This window comes from Xenopus laevis, chromosome 1L, assembly GCF_017654675.1.
Source record: "Xenopus laevis strain J_2021 chromosome 1L, Xenopus_laevis_v10.1, whole genome shotgun sequence".
NCBI lineage: Eukaryota > Metazoa > Chordata > Amphibia > Anura > Pipidae > Xenopus > Xenopus laevis.
In genome coordinates this window covers 12,876,799-12,897,058 of record NC_054371.1, presented here as the reverse complement: position 1 = coordinate 12,897,058, position 20,260 = coordinate 12,876,799, and the positions used below count along the sequence as shown (strand labels likewise).

Below are 20,260 nucleotides of genomic sequence, written 5' to 3'. Positions count from 1 at the left end.
CATTTTGTTTGTACTGGAATCAGTTATTTGAGTGAGCTCTAATACATCTGCTAGGAAAGGAAGCCCCCCTATAAGATATATTGGATCTAACTGTCAATGAATATCTGACACCCGACTGCCGCATGAAGAGAGAATGAAGAGAAACAGATGCTGAGAGAGGGATAGTGAAGATAAACTTGATTATTTCAGAAATGGTACAGAATATTTAATTAAATGTATATAAAAACGTATTTCAGTATGATGAAGCTTATATTAAATTTTCCTTTTTGCATTTCCCTTTAATTAGTTTCCCTGAAATTACTGGTAAAAGTGGACAGAGTAATCTAAAAAATAATTAAATTGGTACAAAAGTTGAATTTCAAAAGTTTTCAAGAATGATTTCCTGGGTATATTACCCATGCCATGAGCCATAATGGGGAGGCAGTGGGAGCTTTGGAGGTGACCAATAAGTTGCGTACTCGTATCACCCCCCTATTAATACCTTTTTTTTCAGAAACCGCAGAAGAAGCTTTTGAGAACAAGAGGAACGTTGACTCTTCAGGAAATGCGCAGTATCCATGTAAGTGACCTTTTTATAATACACAAAAGCCATGAATATCTTGCAAATGATATCCTTATAAACGGTGAGTAGTGATGTCATCAGTTATAAACGGTGAGTTCTGATGTCATCAGTTATAAACGGTGAGTAGTGATGTCAACAGTTATAAACGGTGACTAGTGATGTCATAAGTTAAAAACAGTGAGTAGTGGTTTCTGTCACATGACTCACTGAAACTTGTGTTTTATAATAAATAAAGTACCCCCTGTTGGAAAATATGAGGATATTAGAAGTTACCTCGGAGTTCCATGACCTGTATAAAAGCACTCAGCCTTCGGCCTTATATTTTTACAGTATATGGTCATGAAACTCCTCGGTGACTTATAATATCCTTATAATTTACAATAGGGGCTACTTTATTCACTATATATATTCCTTATAGCTGTCAGCAGTCTTCTTCAAGAGGTAGTAACTATTACAATATATTGTAACCCTAGGCAAAGCGTCACCTGGATCCCCTCCCTGAAGGCTACTTCTACAACGGGACTCAGTTTGTAAACTTCCTTGGAGAGAAAATGGACCGTCATCCACGTATCCTTTGTGATATACAAATATCAGGGTCAGCCTAGTGACGTTACAATGATGAGTGAGGGTGCTGTGGATCACTGCTGTGAGCTGCATTTGCATTAACCCATACATTCGAGTTAATCTGATTAAAGGAACAGTAACAACAAAAAATGAAAGTGTTTTAAAGTAATAAAACTACAATGCAGTGTTATCCTGCACTGGTGAAACTGCCCCCTTGGCTACACAGCAGCTTGTTTATATAAACTATAGTAGTACTTATCTGTTATCTACTGTGTATCCTGTGCTTGAATGGCTGCCCCCATGGCTACACAGCAGCTTGTTTATATAAACTATAGTAGTACTTATCTGTTATCTACTGTGTATCCTGTGCTTGAATGGCTGCCCCCATGGCTACACAGCAGCTTGTTTATATAAACTATAGTAGTACTTATCTGTTATCTACTGTGTATCCTGTGCTTGAATGGCTGCCCCCATGGCTACACAGCAGCTTGTTTATATAAACTATAGTAGTTTTTCTGAAGCAAACACAGCAGTTTTACCACTACATGATATTTTCATTACTTTAAAACACTTTAATTTTTTTGGTGTTACTGCTCCTTTTAATACCTTTTTGTGCCTCAACTGCTTTTAAATATTATAAAAAAAAATGAGGAGGGGGTCTGTGTGCTACTATTTAATAGAAAAATACCACAAATCTTATAAACAGTATGGTTTCCTTTACTTTGCAAAACACAAAATGGTATGGGATCTGTTATCTGGAAACCCATTATCCAGAAAGCCCTGAATTACCATCTCCCATAAATAATCCAAATATTTAAAAATGATTTCCTTTTTCTGTGTAATAATAAAACAGTCGCTTGTACTTGATCCCAACTAAGATATAATTAATCCTTATTGGAAGCAAAACCAGCCTATTGGGTTTATTTAATGTTTATGTGATTTTCTAGTAGACTTAAAGGAACAGTTCAGTGTGAAAATAAAAACCGTGTAAATAGATAGGCTGTGCAAAATAAAAAATGTATCTAATATAGTTAGTTAGCCAAAAATGTAATGTATAAAGGCTGGAGTGAACAGATGTCTAATAAAACAGCCAGAATCCAACTTCCTGCTTTTCAGCTCTATAACTCTGAGTTAGTCAGTGACTTGAAGGGGGGCCACATGGTACATTTCTGTTCAGTGAGTTTGTAATTGATATTCAGCATTCAGCTCAGATTCAAAAGCAACAGATATGACCCATGTGGCCCCCCTTCAAGTCTCTGATTGGTCACTGCCTGGTAACCAGGGTAACCAGTCAGTGTAAACCAAGAGAGCTGAAAAGCAGGAAGTAGTGTCTGACTGACTTGTTATACATAAAATCACTCCAGCCTTTATACATTACATTTTTGGCTAACTAACTATATTAGAAACATTTTTTATTTTGCATAGCCTATTTATTTACCCAGTTTTTATTTTTACACTGAACAATTCCTTTAAGGTATGAAAGATCCATTATATGGAAAATCCCAGGTCCCAAGCATTCTGGATAACCGGTCCCATACCTGTAATACATTACTAGATACTAGTCTCCTTAACCAGTGCTGATCAGTAATGGATCAGTTCATATACGACTATATAAACGAGGCAAACCGAGAGATAGAAAAGTACAACAAAGAGTTGGAAGCACAGGATCACTTTGACATTTTTGGTCAGAAGTTGTGAGATGAGCCGCTGCCTCGTCCATCCTCCTTCACTCCATTTCCACGACGACTTCTGAGCAAAATCACCAACGTATCGTCCTACTTCTGTTTGTTACAGGCACCCGCCCTGCAGTTGGCCTTTCTTCTACTGTCCACATTTACTTTACTTGCCGTAGGCATCATTAACTCAGAAGAGCCCTAGTACACTCCAGTGATTACTATTAGCCGCAGTGTTGCTATCGACCCCTAACTTAGCAACAGGTTTGTATTCGTCTGGTTTGTACAAGTCGCATTTTCGGGAACCCCCCGTAAAAGGTGGTGATTTTGAAATCGTATTCAAACCATTTCTTTCATTCACTTGAGACATTCTGAGTTGAAGGGTTGTTGAACTTCAAGTATTTGTAGCTCAACCGCTTTTTGAGTCGGATCCTCTTAATGACGCTGTTAATTCGGTGTAATAAGACCAATGTGAATTTATGGGCAACTGTACACTTAACATTCGTCATGTACACCTGCGCTTAGTTCAGGTAAATACCATTGGTGCCATAGAATTGTGTTATCTCTCTGTACAGACTATGGGCACATTTAAAAGGATACTGTCATGGTTTTTATGGTGTAGTTTTTATTTTTAAATTACACTGCAGATAATTCACTCTACAATATAAAATTTCATTCCTGAACCAACAAGTGTATTTAGTTATAGTATTGGTGTGTAGGTGCATCTCAGGTCATTTTGCCTGGTCATGTGATTTCAGAAAGAGCCAGCACTTTAGGATGGAACTGCTTTCTGGCAGGCTGTTGTTTCTCCTACTCAATGTAACTGAATGTGTCTCAGTGGGACCTGGATTTTACTATTGAGTGTTGTTCTCAGATCTACCAGGCAGCTGTTATCTTGTGTTAGGGAGCTGTTATCTGGTTACCTTCCTATTGTTCTGTTGTTCGGTTGCTGGGGGGGAAAGGGAGGGGGCTGATATCACTCCAACTCCATAAAGAGTGACTGAAGTTTATCAGAGCACAAGTAACATGACTGGGGGCAGCTGGGAAACTGACAATATGTCTAGCCTCATGTCAGATTTCAAAATTAAATATGAAAAAAACTGTTTGCTCTTTTAAAAAACAGATTTCAGTGCAGACTTCTGCTGGAGCAGCACTATTAACTGATGTGTTTTGGAAAAAAAACATGTTTTCCCATGACAGTATCCCTTTAAGGTGCTTTTGTTGCAGAATTGTGCTTAGCACAGTATATTGGCACAGGTTTATGGCATCTCACTGTACAGTAGTTGTTTTTGCTGTAGCCAGGCCTGTGAAGTTTTAGCGGCAGTTTAGCAAAATGATAAAAAAGAACACAATGGTCACAATATTAGTTGTGTGATACACAATGAGACCACATCCCAATATTCTAATCATTTCATCATCTTATAGCTCTAAATGGGCAGCAATAACATGGAAACGGGTAACATTTAACGTAGCGTTTGGGATTGTGGCACAAGAATTATTCTGAATGGTTCTCGGAGCACAAACTTGAAGTGTCATATACAAGAAACACGTGGACCAATAAGAAATTCTCATTGGCCCTCAGTCTAAGGCTACTGCTTTTCCTAATAGAGAGAAATTGGAGCAGATTAGCATCAGTAGCAGAGGTCCGCTCTAGAACCCATGGTGAATTAAAGGGACCAAAGGGCATATTTATCAAGCTGTGAAATTCATTTTCCCCCACATTTTTTACTTTTTTTTTTTTTTAAAGCCAGTTCTCTGGCGGCACAGGAATTTTGCTGAAAAAACCAAGGTCTGAGGGGAAAAAAATTATTTGTGAAAACAGAAACCATTCACAGCTTGATACAAAATGCCGTATGTGTGTTTTTTTAGCCAAATAATAATTTTTCAGCTTTTTAAGCAAAGACATAAAGGGGGCAATATTAATGCAACACCAGAGATTTTGTCATGTTCATTTTTGTTTGGAATTCTTTAGTCCATTGCCTGTTAGGGATGCAGAATCCAAAAAAATCCTACAGAAAATGCTAGGATTCCCAAATTCCAGAATGAAACTTGCATACAGTGCATCCCTTCCATGAAGGCAGTGGTTTGTGTAGGGCAATCTACTCTCGATTGTTCCAGATCAGTCCACGTGAGCTAGTGCTAAGGGCATCATTCGAGTGCAGTCTAGCATGTGCTCCACAAGGATCCCATGATAGTGTATTTTCTAGCAGTCTGTCTATGCATGAAAGCAGTTTATAAATATATATACATATATAGTGCCTCTCAATATAATTAGGGATAAGCAGGGGTTGCACAAAATGTGGGAACACTAAGGGGCAGATTTATCAAGGGTTGGATAGTCAATGAGAATTTTCGAGTTTAAAAATTCACACATTCGAATTTAATCCCCCTATTTGAATGTGAGATTTATCACACCTCAACCATGGAAACAGTCCTAATTCGAATATTCGCCACCTAAAACCTGCCTAGTTCATGTACAAGTCAACGGCAGTGGTCTGCTGAGCCATTTAGAGATGTTAATAGTCACAGAGGGTTTTTTTTGGGGAGAAAAATTAGATTCGTACGAATCAAATACAAATCGAATACGATTCAAATTTTCAGGTTGATCGAATATTAGCCATTTTTTCTTAAATAACCTCCGAGTCGAATTGTGAGTATATTTGAATTTTAAAAAATTCACATGAATTCAAAATTCTTAGGGTGTTATTTATAGGGATGCACAGAATCCAAGATTTCTTTCGGGATTCGGCCTTATTCAGCAGGATTCAGCCAAATCCTTCTGCCCAGTTGAACTGAATCTGAATCCTAATTTGTTATATTCAAATTAGCGTCACTAAACAAGAAAGTAAAAAAAATCTCCCCTTCCCACCCTAATTTGCATATGCAAATGAAAATTAGGATGGGAAGGGGAAATTTTTTTTTAAATATGCAAATTAGGATTCGGTTCGGTATTCAGCCGAATCTTTCACAAAGGATTTGGGGATTCGGCTGAATCCAAAATAGTGGATTCGGTGCATCAAAATCAGAATCTATCTAATTGAAATATTCTCCGCACAGGTTATTTCCCCTTATCAATACATACATTTTCCTGAAAAATTCCAGTTCGGGAAAAAAGTTGAAAATAATCTTACGTAAATTCAGAATTTTTTGGATTTTCAGCCCAAAAACAGTTGTTTTTTTTGCCCAAAACCCACAAAATCTTCGGATTATTGCATAAAACCCAGTGCAGATCAGGATATCTTCAGGACGTCTCCTATTGACTTGTATGCAACCTCGGCAGGTCTGAGATGCGGATTTTCAGATTCAGACTTTTTCCATCCTCGGGGTATAATAAATCCCAAAAAATTCCAACCTTGAATTTTTAGAGTTTTTGGCATTCGGACTTTAATAAATAACCTCCTTAAAGTTGATCTATCAATCTTCCTAGGGCTTTTCAAACGGCCGTCGGGATTTTTGTTTGATTTGAAAATCAAATTTTCAAATTGAAAAATGGATTGGGAAATTACTAAGCAATTTCCTATGGTTTTGGCCTAATTGATTCCTATTTAGTTCAAATATTCTAAAATGCTAGGGTTTAATATTAGTGCAGAGGAATATAATTGATCCAAACATTTTTTGCAACACGTTCCTGTGGACCCTCTACTGTAGAGTGAAACAGGTCCGTGTGTTGGCACTGCTGGTCTCTAAGTTATGGAGTGTTAATGAATAAGCCATATTTTAGTCCGGTGATTTTACGTAGGATAATAGAATAGAGTGTAACCAGCATGGCCGATATTTAACTTTGGCCGGCAACACCACATTTGGAGTATTTTAGTCTGCACAACGTATTCATGGAATACAGCCATGCAGATTTCTGAGGAAGTTGCCTTTTTTCTGATTATGCGCAGTATTTAAATCTGTAAAATTCACGAACGTGCTCTTTCCAATGTGTTTTTATCTAAAAAGCACCATTTCCCAGTCTGTACGCTTCAGTGTTTAAAACTGAACAGATCGAGGAAATTGGCAAATGGTGGCACGTTCTAGAATGAGCAGAATTAGGGGATATCCAGCGCACCTTGAATCGTACTGTAATCAGAAAACCTTTCACCAGACTGGTACTATTTCTAAAAAAATTTGTATCGAGAAAAAAATAAACTTTACCTCATTTTATAGCTGTGATTTAAAGACAGAAATTTATAGAAACTGTGACGTTGCTATTTTTGTTAGCAGTGCCTTTGCCGATGGTGCCATTCGCGGGTGCAGTAGGGCCCAGAACTGGCGACCATTGATTGTAACGGCTTGTTCCCTGATTTGGCAGGGAGATTTGGTGCTGGTGAAAGGATTCCAAGTTTACACAAGTTGTATTGGATAAGGATTTGAGCACATTATATATCTATAGGGGAAAACTCTTTGGGGACTGAAATTCAGATTGTTGTAGGGAGCACACATCTGGGTAGCTATGTAACCCCTGTAGACATAACTGAATTTTATCATTTTGATTGTTGAAATTAATTTCTGTAAACGTGAATCGAAAAAGTTCCATTAGACGGAGTCTTTGGGGCACAATTAAGGGTCGTGGTCGAGGGTTCTCAGTGTTTCCGTAATTTAAGAAAGAATCGTTAACCAAGGAATTTCACCTTCCTGACATTCGAGATCAAACTCTAATCAATCGGCAATCTCCAGCTCAGATCTACCGAGATACCACTGAAATCCATCTGAAATGGGATCATTAAGGTTTTTACTCTTGAATATTCAAGTCACTGAACTCCTCCAATGGATTCATGGAGTGCTGAGATTTAAGAAAATTTATCCTCCAAACTCGACAGAGATGAACCCATTCAGTCTTCCTTAAATACGGTCAGATTTGAGGACATTTGTGATTAATATCACAAGGGACATGATTTGAGATCTCAAAATTCTTGGATTCGTGAAAATTAACTCATGTTCAAGTATAATTTCTATGATCGAACTCAACCCATTTGCAATCTTTCTTATATGCGGCCAGATTTGAGGAGATTTCGGATTAGTGTATCAATCGTCAGATGATGCAGGATAATTATTATATGATATGAGCTGATGGAACAGTAGTTTCATGTCTTCACCTCAGATTTTTGTGATATACCACTAAAATCAGCAGGAATTGTGTAATATGAGGGTTTTCTACAAGATGCCATCTGATGCGTCCAATGGGTGAAGATGACATGGAACATGACTGATTTTTCTTAAATGTGGTCAGATTTGAGGAAATCAAGGATTTCAAGGGAGATGATTTGAGATTATGCAATGTCATTTCACAATTACACACTTGATTTGTCATGATATATTGAAGTCTAATCAACCAATAGTTTCATCTCTACACATCAGATCCAATGATGTACCACTGAAATCAGCAGGAATTGTGTAATATGAGGGTTTTCTTCAAGATGCCATCCGACGCCTAAAATGGATGAAGATGGCATGGAACATGACCGATTTTTCATAAATGTGGTCAGATTTGAGTAAATTTAGGGTTAGTACATTGATCATCGGAGAGATCAATTGAGGTTATGCAAGGTAATTTCACAATTTTTGATTCATCATGAGTCTAATCGACCAATAGTTTCATCTTTCCACCTCAGATCTAGCGATATACCACTGAAATCCATTTTTTTAAAAAAATACTTAATGTGGGGGTTCGAGATAATCAGGTGCAGTCCATCTCCAGCAAGATTTTAACTCAATCTTAAATGTGGTCAGATTTGAGCACATTCGGAATTACTTTATCGATCGTCGCACAGGAGATGATTTGAGGATAAGTCAAGCAATTACGAAACCACATCATTTTTTTAAAGTTCCCCTTTACCTCCTCCCTTTCCGGGAGGAGTGACAGGGAGTGATGAGAGCACAGTCAAATACTAACAGAGTCCTCCAGGAGTTTATAGGCTTTGCTGACCTTCTCATTGGCAGCTTTGTGTTTTTAATCACCGAGTGAGTGTGAGCGGCTTGCTGAAGTTATAGGGAAGGGAAAACAATGGGATTCAATTTAAAGAGGGAGCGGGATTTCCTGTACATTGCAAAAAAAATAATTATAAAGCTGCTAATTTGAATTTTGTGAGAATCCAAATGTCAGGAAATTTCGTTCCCAAAAACCCAAACGTTCCCCCGATTTCCTACGTTTTTCTGTTTTTATTTTGCACGCATCCATCTTTTGGGTATTCTCAAAAAGGGAAACATTCAAGTGAAGCGTAGGAAATCGAGGAGAAAAACTGTGATTTAGAAATTTTGTCTTTTTTTAGATTTTTCCAAGGCGTACCTCAAAATATTAGTGGGGAAAAAGAATCGATTTTACTCACTGTTTTGGAAATGCTAATAAGCCTCACTGAACGAGTGTGCCAAAATTTCACTTTATTATTATGTTGCTGGAATCCAGTCATTTGTTTTTAGTTTGTTTTTATATAGAAAACATTTTTTTTCCACAAACACTACTGTAACTTCAGTAAAACTGAACCGTGCGATTGAAGCTTTTGTTTGCTAGCTATTGTATTTATTACTACTTAGAATAGGACCCGTCGTATGAAATGACCTTTCCATTTATTTTTGTTTTCATTTTAATGTTTTTACCTGCAGTTGTGTAAACCTGATTTTTACACTTATAACTCCAGTGTAATGCGTAATAACAATAAACTATTTTATGTCTCTTTCTAATATGCGACTGCTGCTTCTTCTTTTTTTATTGGTAAAGATCGTAACCGTGCAGGTGGGGGAGTGAAACTTCAAGGTAAGTTGGTGCCTGATGAAGGAACGGTATCTGTAAGATAGTGGGTATAGCCAGGGCAGCCATCAGGGGGGGGGACAGGGGGGAGAGTTGTAGGGGGCCCCGAGGGTAAGGGGGGCCCCGGCCACGCCACACTTACTTGATTAGCCGGCCCCCATCTTTCTGAGAGCTGCTGACTTCGGGAAGGCATGGACGTTTAAGGGGCCCTGGCCACCAATTTTCTTATAATGTGGGTGGGGGGGCCCTGGCCACCAATTTTTATTTTCTCATGTGGGGTCCTAGCCACCAATATTTTTTAATGAGGGGGCCCTGGCCACAAATGTTTTTTTATGGGGGGCCCTGACCACCGATATCTTTTTATTAACATGTAGGAACCCTAACCAGCAATATTTTTTTTGTTTTTTTACTGTGTGGTGGGGAGGGCGGACCTGTAGGTGGGCGCAGCCCAGGGGGCCCAGGAAATTTTGACGTACGGGGCCCTGCAATTTCTGATGGCGGTCCTGGGTATAGCCGAGTAAAATGATGGCAAAGTGACTTAAGTCTTAGGTAGTCTGTATAGCAAGACATTTTTTTTTTCATGTGAACAATAAACATTTACTAAGGGTCGAATATTGAGGGTTAATTAACCCTCGAAGTAAAATCCTTTGACTTCGAATATCGAAGTCGAAGGATTTAACGCAAATACTTTGATCGATCGAATGATTAAATCCTTCGAAACGAACGATTCAAAGGATTTTAATCGATCAATCGAACGATTTTTCTTCGATCAGAAAAAATGTAGAAAACTTATGGGGAAGGTCCCCAGGCATAGGCTAACCTTGTAGCTCGGTAGGTTTAAAGTGGCGAAGTAGGTAGTCGAATAGTCGAACTATTTTTAGTTTGAATCAAAGTAGTAGTCAAAGGTCGAAGTAGCCTATTCGATGGTCGAAGTACCCAAAAAAACTTCGAAATTCAAGTTTTTTTAAGTCGAATCCTTCACTCGAGCTTCGTAAATGTGCCCCGAAATGTTAAACAATTAGTTTTTCTTCTTTCAAATTAAAGCACGGCAAAATAAGTTTGAAGAAATCCGTTAGAATTAATTTATGAATAAAAACTAACACTTGTGTGAATGGCTCAGTCTCTAAAGTTTTTTTTAATTTATTTTCAATCAACTTTCCCCATAAGTTTAAGGATACATTTCCTTTTGTTATCATCTAGAGATGAAATATAAAGGGACCATCTACATTTTTATTCCTTAGAAATAAATCATCCACTCCGAAATGAATAACTTTCTGAATACATAAATGGTATAAATATGAAAGCACATCTTTCAAAGTTGGGGGCTTCTCCCTAATCCAGCACAGAAATATAGATTTCTGAGTAACTGCAATAACCAACCAACAGAAAGACAATAATTCAACTGGAAAATTTGTAGAAGATATACCAGTAGCCAACTGAAATGAGTCTTTCACCTCTAATAATGCAAACTGCGGACTCAATGCAATATCTCAGTAATTGAGTATTTAATGAAACATGTTATTTTCTCCCAAAGCTCTTTAATAAGTGGGCACAACCAAATATAATGGAAAAAATTAACATTTTGCTTTTTACATTTTGGACAAAAAGAAATCTTTATCATTCTGGATAATCCATATCCAGGTGAATGAACCGAAACTGCTGATCTCTCGAACTCTCCGAATTTATATTTTTCCTAAAATTCTGGAAGGATTTCATTGGAGATCCTTGGATGAAATATTTATTCCCAAAAGTGAAGACCATTTTTCTCTCGATTTATCTAGTGGATCAACATCATTAGACAATGGATTTAATCGATGTGTTGAAATCAATGGAATATTATTTAGTTTAAGGTCTTCTGTTAGTTGTAATATTGATTTAAAAAAGTGGTGGTGCTTTAATTGGGACTTTGTTTTGTTGCCTTTTAGTTGAAAACCTTGTCTAATCTATAAATAACGTAACCTCTCTTTCTCTGAGAGACTATGGGGTATATTTATCAAAGAGTGAAGTGAGAGATCACCATGGTCTGCTAGAGTGAAATACGCCTTTCTCCGTTCATTTTTATGAGACTTTTAAAGGCGTATTTATCAAATGGTGAACTTTCACCCTTTGATAAATACGCTGTCATGGTCGGCACCCAACACCAGAACAAATGCCAAGCACCCTTGTCTCGGCTCGTGCTTCACCTGTAGTGTGACCACCTTTGGCCTCGGGAGGAGCCCTCAGCTACTTGGATGCCACCAGGACTTAAACAAGGGGTGCAAGGCTAGAGGTTCTGGATAGGCAGAGGGGCACGACTGTTAGCGAGAGTCTTTGGGCAGAAGGTCGTAGTACAAGGCGTTAGGTAATAGAGTAGTCAGATCAGGCCGGGTCGGGGCAGGCAGAGAATAAGTGTAGTCAGGCAGGCAAGGGTCAAACCGGGATATCAATCAGAAAAGGATTTAGCAGAAGAGGTAGTCGGTATTCAGACAAGGGTCAGGATCCAGAGGTCAGAATAGTTAAAAAGCCAGGCAGGGGTCACAACAGGAATCAAAACAGGTTCAGACAGATTTAGCTTAAAGCTCAGAAGCTCCAAGAACAAACTCCTATAAGAGGCAGTGTGTAATAAGAAAATGTACCTTAAAGTACTTTTAAATTTTGCGGCATTGCATATTACGTCAGCGTGCCTGCGCCTTTAAATCCTAAGGAGGCGCTCCCTAAGATACCGGCGCCTGAGGCGCTGAAGACTTGTGCGGCGGGAGTCCCTGCCGTCCCCCCACTAGACCACCAGGGTGAGTTTTTATTACATACGCCTTTAAAAGTCCAATACAAATGAACGGAGAAAGGCGGTATTTCACTCTAGCAGACAGTGGTGATCTCTCACTTTTTTTTCCTCACTCTTTGCTAAATATACCCCTGTATCTTTCTTTTTTTCCAAGTCCCAATCCCAATGTTTCTTATTTTCCAAGTAAGAGGATCTCCTGAATCCGGATCAATAATATGACTAATTTGAGATATACCAAATTTTCTGATTTCTTAACTTTTTAGGAAAACCCTTTAAAAATAATGGAGAGAGGAACTATAACGTCAGATTTTCAGATTCAGACTTTTTCATCCTCAAAGATTTTTTGGGGGTCCCCTCCTTCCCCCCTACATTTCCTAACATATGGCACATAGACTATACACTGGGCTCATGTGTAGGGCAATATAACAACTTTATTTTATTTTATTAAGGTTCCCTGGGTTTGTGTAATGTAATGTATTTGCTGCAACATATACGTCCATTCAACTTTAACTTCCCGCCGTATGCAAATTAGCCGACGCTAGCGCAACTTCGAACTGCTGATTGTATTTTCGCTAGTGCAACTTTATGTCTGGCGAAGTGTTGCGATGTGCTCGAAGCCAGCGCTGGTGAATTTTCGCAGGTAAGTAAATTTGCCCCACAGAGGGATGTGTAAGGGCAGTTCCAGCTGAACCCTAAACAACCATCTCACAGCCATAGAAGAAGCAGCCAATCAGAACCCTGGAATATTCACCCACATAGACCAACACCCAGATAATTAGAGCACCTTCAGATAATGCAAGCGGCCAATCAGAACACTCAAACATTCACAGGGCCAGACCAGCTTCCAGATATCAGAATATTTGAACCTTCCTCGGAGCATTTCTTTTTTTTTTTTTTTTAAATATAATTTTTATTGATGGGGGGGATACAGAAAAAGAAAAAAGGTGGGGGGGAGAAAATGGTAGTACATTGTTTGAAGCATAATAAACAACGTGCTCTACACATATCTATGTCATTTTACACAATGACAATGCAGCGAAAAATTGCTAATGACAATGTTATGAATAAGTATTTCGGCAGCATTAAGTAAGTGCTGTTCTAGTGCGAAATTGGGAACACCTTCAGTGTTTTCCATGTCCCAGAATAATAGAATTCGAGCAGATGAAGTTGGTATATCCCTACCTAGAATCTGGGAGCAAGTTTGTATAATTATTTGCCAATAGCCTGCGAGATTGGGGCATTCCCAAAATATGTGGAGCAACGTTCCCACCTCTGCTGGGCACCTTGCTTGTAGCTGGGTATATCTTGCTTAATCTGAATGGAGCGTAATACCATCTATTAAAAATATTAGTTCTTGGATCTTGCAACATCTTGAGCTGAACATTAGGTTGGCAATTTATTTTTTGTAGGAATCTTCTGGTATTTCTAGGCCTAGATTGCGTTTCCAGGCTTTTAAGAAAGGTAGGTGGTTTCTTTTGCTCTTGTTATCAAGCATTTTATATATAAGAGATATTATATGCTTTGGTGGGTTGTTACCGCTACACAGCTTTCCAAACGGGGTGAGGGATCCTCCTAAATAACCATAGAAATACTTGAGCTGTCAATATTGATAGTCCTGCAAGTCTGCCAGGGGTCTGGCCTGTCTGAGGAGTGGTAGGTCAGCCAGTTGTCCTTTCTCCGTTATTTGGATAAACTGCCCATCGACCAGCCAATCCTTGAAGGCATTTCGTTTATGTGCAGAGGGAAATGCAGGGTTATTTTGAAGGAAAGGCTGAAATTTGGGAGTGTCTAGGGTTGCCACCCGGCCGGTATTTTACCAGCCTAGCCGGTAAAATACCTGCCAAGGCCGGTATTACAAATTTACCGGCGATGTAGCTGCCGGTAAATTTATAATACGATTAAAAGGAGCCCTCGGCCTGCACCCAATCGCCCCCAATCCCCTGCAACTTACCTTTTCTTTTGCCTCTTCTAGTGTCCGTGGCATGGCCCCGCCCTTTTTGACATCATGACCCGCCCCTTTGTGTCCCCGCCCCCAGCAGCCGGTAATTTTTTTTAAAAAAAGGTGGCAACCATAAGGGTGTCCCCTAACCAGGTCCCAGGTTGTCAAAGTGCTTTTAAGTAATGGGTGTGAGTTATGTATTATCCTGTGGTAGGTTTTATCCACGGCAAGTGAATCAGAAGTGTGGCTGTAGATTGTTGTCTCTATCCATTCTTTATTATTAAGTGATGGGACCAGTCAATTATCCTGGAAAGTAACACTGCTCTTAATGGTACAGTCTGGGAGAGCAAGGCCACCCTTTACCTTCCTTCTATGTAAAATAGTAGTCTCTCTCTCACTGCGTGTAATATACCCGGGGCTGAGCTCCCCGTTACCTCTCACTGTATTTAATGAATGTGGGACTAAAGCTCCCATTGCCTCTCATTGTGTTCAATGTATGAAGGATCTGAAGACATTCTTTTTGGAAGTCACAGTCCAAGTGCAAATTGTAGTGGGCAATTTTTCCCACGGGACAGTTTCTTTACCAGCAGTGGTATTAGCTCACAGCAGAGCAGCGGCAGAGGGTTACAGGGAGTTACTATCTTGTTACCTGCATGGATGGATTCTGGGTTTTAAGGTGGCCAAAGATACGCTCGTTTGGCGCCAAACAAGTGGATCTTTCCCCGATATTCCATCAACGAGCATGACTATATCGGGGGTAATGTGAATGTTTAGCCGTATGGCCGAACGATCCGATTACGATGTGCAATGGGCTCCGGCGGGATCGGTCGGGTCAAATGCAAACCTGACCGATAGACCAAACGACCGATCTCCGCCGGACAAAAGATGTCGGCATCCTCCACACACGATCCGAAAATCGTATGAATCCAGCTTCAGAGTCCTTCTGTTTTCTATGGTGGGTGCTGCACAGATTCTCTAGAACATTGATGTCCAAGTGGAGGCCCGTGGGTGGAATTGGCCCTCCAAAGGACTTTCCATAGACCTCACTGTATAACATCATTTTAATTTAATCTGGCCTGTACTGTATGAGAAATAATAGACCCACTATATGTAATAGTTTGGACAGCATGTGGGACATCCATTCCTTATAATGTTACAGTTTATATAAATACAACTTTATACCCTTTATAAACAATCATGAATAATATAATGGATGAAAAGTAAAGAAAACAAAGAATTAAATAATCAGAATGACAAACACAATGGTGGGAGGGACTGAGATATCAGAAGGAATAAAGAGCAGCATTAACTACATTAAAGATATGATATGTATGTTGTACAGCTCCCAGCCTCCGACGGTGCCACAGTAAGTTATAGTTCAGCACAGGTGAAGCCATAGCAGAAGGTCCCTCCTTGACGCACGGTTTCCTATCACTATAGAGATCAGTAAGTAATATCTCGTAACATTTTAGAACTACAACTCCCAGAATTCTCTGCAGCTGTTGAGGGAGACCCAGTCTAACAGAGAGGTGGTCACATATCTCAAGCTGAAGAAAGAGATTAAGGTTGGCCAAACACTGACCCACAAATACCTGTAACTTAGAACCTTACAGACAGGCCCATTGTGATTGCTCAGTGTTGTTAGTACAGTGCCTCTGGCTCTAAACTGACATCCCACATTCCTGTCTTAGTAGCCACAATGCCAAGAACATTCCTTCTGTGTGTTCCTCTTGCCTTGTCTGGGAAATCTACAGAGAGTGAATGTGACAAACAATATGGCAGTTTCTACCTGGAATATGAAACTATCATCTCCAGAACCACCACAGTGAGCAGCGGAGCCCCTCAAGGCTTAGTCCTCTACTGTTCACTCTGCTGACGTATGACTGTGCAGCACCGCACAAATCACATGATAAAGTTCGCTGATGACACGACCGTGGTGGGTCTCACCAGCAATAATGACGAGTCCCCATACAGAGAGGAGGTGCAGCTGTTAACAGACTGGTGCAGAGCCAACAACCTGTCTCTCAATGTAGACAAAACAAAGGAGATGGTTGTTGACTTTAGGAAGACTAGGAGTGACCACCTGCCACTGTACATCAATGGCTCTAATGTGGAGATCATCAAAAAGTACCAAATTCCTTGGTGTCCACCTGGCGGAGAACCTCACCTGGTCCCACAACACCAGCTACTTAGCCAGGAAAGCCCAACGGCGCCTCTACTTCCTGCACAAGCTGAGGAAATCCCATGTCCCACCATCCATACTCAGAACCTTCTACAGAGGGACAATCAAGAGCATCCTGAGCAGCTGTATCACTGTCTGGGTTGGGAACTGCACTGTCTTGGAGCGCAAGACCCTACAGAGGGTAGTGAAGACAGCAGAGAAGATCATAGGCGTCTCTACCTTCCATCACGGACATTTACACCACTTGCTGCATTGTAAAGCCACCAGCATTGTGGCTGATCCAACACACCCCTCACACTCCTGCCATCTGGAAAAAGGTACTGAAGCATTAGGGCCCTCACTACCAGACTGTGTAACAGTTTCTTCCCCCAACCCATAAGGCTCCTGAATACTCAGGGACCAGACAGATCTCTCTCACACTCCATCTGACTTTATTGTATAAATAAATAGCCATTGGAAACAATTGTTCTCTATGAGCACATCTGCACTTTATCATGTTCTTACTACTGTCATATCACAATGATACACCATCATGTCTGACATTTAGCATTATTTATGTAACATATTACATCTGCTGAGTGTGTCTTGTCCTGTCCCTGCACTGTCCTGTCCTGTCTTGCAGGAGTTGCATATTTTTGCACTTGCACTTTTGTCTGTTGTCCGGTACATCTATGTTGTGTTGTGTAGCACCATGGTCCTAGAGGAACGTTGTTTTGTTTCACTCTGTACTGTACAAATGTATATGGATGAAATGACAATAAACTCCCACTTGACTCTATTTTTTGGAAAAGAAGGTGGGAAAAGGATATAGTATATCATGTAGGGCGGGTGCCCTTGGGTGAATGGTAACTTATGTACAGCTCAACTATAGATTGTGATTATCAACTTTCATTCACTTCAGAATCCTCAGTTGGCTGGATATGAATATTAAACATATCACCTGCATAATAGCTGCCTGCCTTATGGTTTGGGTAGAGTTATTGGGCACCAGGAGGCACACGTGTTTGGTGTATTAATGTTCCATGCCGCACTCCTTATGTGTGAGATGCCTACAATGCAATGAGTGTGAATGAGACACCAGCACCCAACTTCCATTCCCAATGATCAACCCTACATTCAAGGTGCTCACTGGCTGCACCCACCCTTAATGAGGGACACCGGGACCAGCTGCCTACAGTACAGGCTACAGATTCAGTTCAGCAGTGGAAGTGTCGTATCCTACAGTCTCACTTATTAGGGGTGCGAGCCCAGAACCTGCTTCCACTTGTTCACCATAATAATCACCAAGCTTTATTCCAAGCAGCACTATGGTCCCCTTATTTCCATGTGTGATTATTTATCCATCCCACCCATCAGGGGCAGAAAGTGACCAACCAGAACAAATGTGGGAAGGGATGGATCAGCTGACATAAGCAGCCCAGCAGGTAACATTAATGTTAGTCACCCAATCAAAGCAGACAGGAGGCTTCTATTCCAGGGATCCCCAACTGTTGAACCCGTGAGCAACATACAGAAGTAAAAGGAGTTGGGGAGCAACACTAGCATGAAAAAATGTTCTTGGGGTGCCAAATAAGGGCTGTGATTGGCCTCTTGGTGGCTTCTATGTGGATTGTCAACCTACATTGAGACTCTGTTTGGCAGTGCATCTGGTTTTTATACAACCAAAACTTGCCTCCAAGCCTGGAATTCAAAAATAAGCTCCTGCTTTGAGGCCACTGGGAGCAACATCCAAGGGGTTGGGGAGCAACATGTTACTCACGAGCCACTCAGGGGCGCTTCGCCAGTGAGGCGTATTGAGGCTGTCACCTCAGGCAGCAGTGCGCCACTAGGTACCAGGGACGGCACCTGGTACTTTAAGAGGCGAATTTCCGGTTTTCAAAGTGAAATTACACCAAAATTCTGGCAGATTGAAAACTTGGGTGTGTCTGTAGTGGGTTTAGGAAGACTCACCTGACGTGTCCGTCAGTCTGTCTGTCCCTCCAGCAGATCAGAGATGGAAACTGGATTGTGACACTTCTGTTCATTAGTTCTATCCCCTCATTGTGTTCTATGGACTCCCTTATAGAAGCCTGATCTCTGCTTTGATTGGGTGACTAACATTAACGTTACATTAATGGGGACCTTCTGCTATGGCTTCACCTGTTGCTGAACTACAACTTACTGTGGCACCGTGGGAGGCCGGGAGCTGTACAACAGGAAGCCTGGAGCGTTACCTTGATATCTTTATTGCAGTTAATGCTGCTCTTTATTCCATTCCACCATTGTGTTTGTCATTCTGTTCAGATTATTTTGTTCCTTATTTTTCATCCATGATATTATTTTTTATTGTTTATAAAGGGTATAATGTATTTATATAAACTGGAGAATTGTAAGGAATGTCCCACATGTCCCAGGCACAATAAAAATGGTGTTTATTTTGATTATTTCATAAAAACTCCTTTATTTGTTCCTTTAGGGCAATATCACCCGTATCATTTTGTCCCCCACTGGAGACTGAATGTTCCAAAAGTCCTTTGAATTCAGAAGACTGGGGAGGGCTCGATGTAATACTTTATATGGGACAATTTGGCTTAATTGCAGGGAAATGTCTTTGTGTGTGTGTGAGTGAGTGTGTGTGTGAGAGTGTGTGTGAGAGTGAGTGAGTGTGTGAGTGTGTGTGAGTGAGAGTGTGTGTGAGAGTGTGTGTGAGAGTGAGTGTGTGAGTGTGTGTGAGTGTGTGTGTGTGAGTGAGAGTGTGTGTGAGAGTGAGTGTGTGTGAGTGTGTGTGTGAGTGAGAGTGTGTGAGTGTGTGAGTGTGAGTATGAACAACAGGAACTACAGAAAGGCGGCCATATTGTGAGTGTCCCCTGGTACCTAGAGTGTCCATTGGCCCCTGGGCCCAGATTGGCCCCTGTATGGCTGCTGTTAGGCTCCCTCACCTTGTTTAGTAGAAAATCAGATGGCAGACACAAAACTTGTAGTTTATTGAGATCCACACACGACGTTTCAGAGGTACAACCTCCTTACTCAAGTGCTCTCTCAGAGAGTGTGTGCATCTGATTTTCTACTACATATGGAAACTGAAACCAAGGTTTGCAGCAAGGTTTCCAGATCGAGCACCACCCGAATACACACGGGTTTTGCATTTACACTGATTGAAGATTCCCTCACCTTGTTCCCTGTTCAAGTGATGGATTCTTTTTTAAAGAATCTGTGCAGCACCCACCATGGAAAACAGAAGGACTCTAAATCCCAGAATCCATCATTCCACATGGAACAAGGTGAGGGTTTGGATGACTCTGTTAGCCGAAGGGGATGGGGTGGAAATGGTCCCTGTACTGAGAGGAAGTGACGGTGTATCCCACCCCTCTCCCACCAAATACCACAAGCTTCGGAGGTGCCTGGACAGCAACATATTTGTTATTCAGCAATATGTGGAACCGCTACTTTCCTCCAAGTGCCCCTCTCATGCCTGGACCTACTGTTGCTCTGCCCTTTTCTGATCATCCAGACCCCGGACAGGACTCCTAACTGTCAGCTGGTCCTGCTTACAGGCAGGCAGTGGCTGATGAAGATTATCAGTGCTGGGGTACGAGTAAGATTGGGGTAAATTTGGGAAAGAGCTTATCAGGAGGGGCAGCAGAGGATGGAGAGAAACAGGACCCTCCTGATAAGCCCCTTCCCAAACGTTCCCCAATGTTACTCCTCCTTGTGCAGAGAACTTACCACTAAGCCCCCCAATGGGCAAGGGCTATTGCTGCATCAAGCTGGGCATTTCTAGCCCCAAATTTCAAAGACTGCAGCACCCAAATCCTTCATTTCTGTGCTGCACATTATGTACGTGAGACACGTGGATGTGGGAAATGTCAA

At 40.8% G+C, this 20,260-nt stretch overlaps 1 protein-coding gene across 1 annotated transcript in view; it reads left to right on the top strand.

The window, feature by feature from the left end:
* Window positions 1-3,482, top strand: part of dnaaf9.L (dynein axonemal assembly factor 9 L homeolog) — a 98,672-nt gene extending 95,190 nt beyond the window's left edge. The window contains exons 35-37 of the mRNA XM_018227100.2: window positions 494-559; window positions 1,036-1,129; window positions 2,712-3,482. Of these exons, the coding sequence (XP_018082589.1) occupies window positions 494-559; window positions 1,036-1,129; window positions 2,712-2,824 (273 nt within the window). The 3' untranslated portion in view covers window positions 2,825-3,482. The remainder of the gene's footprint in view (window positions 1-493; window positions 560-1,035; window positions 1,130-2,711) is intronic.
* The last annotated feature ends 16,778 nt before the right edge of the window (window positions 3,483-20,260 follow it).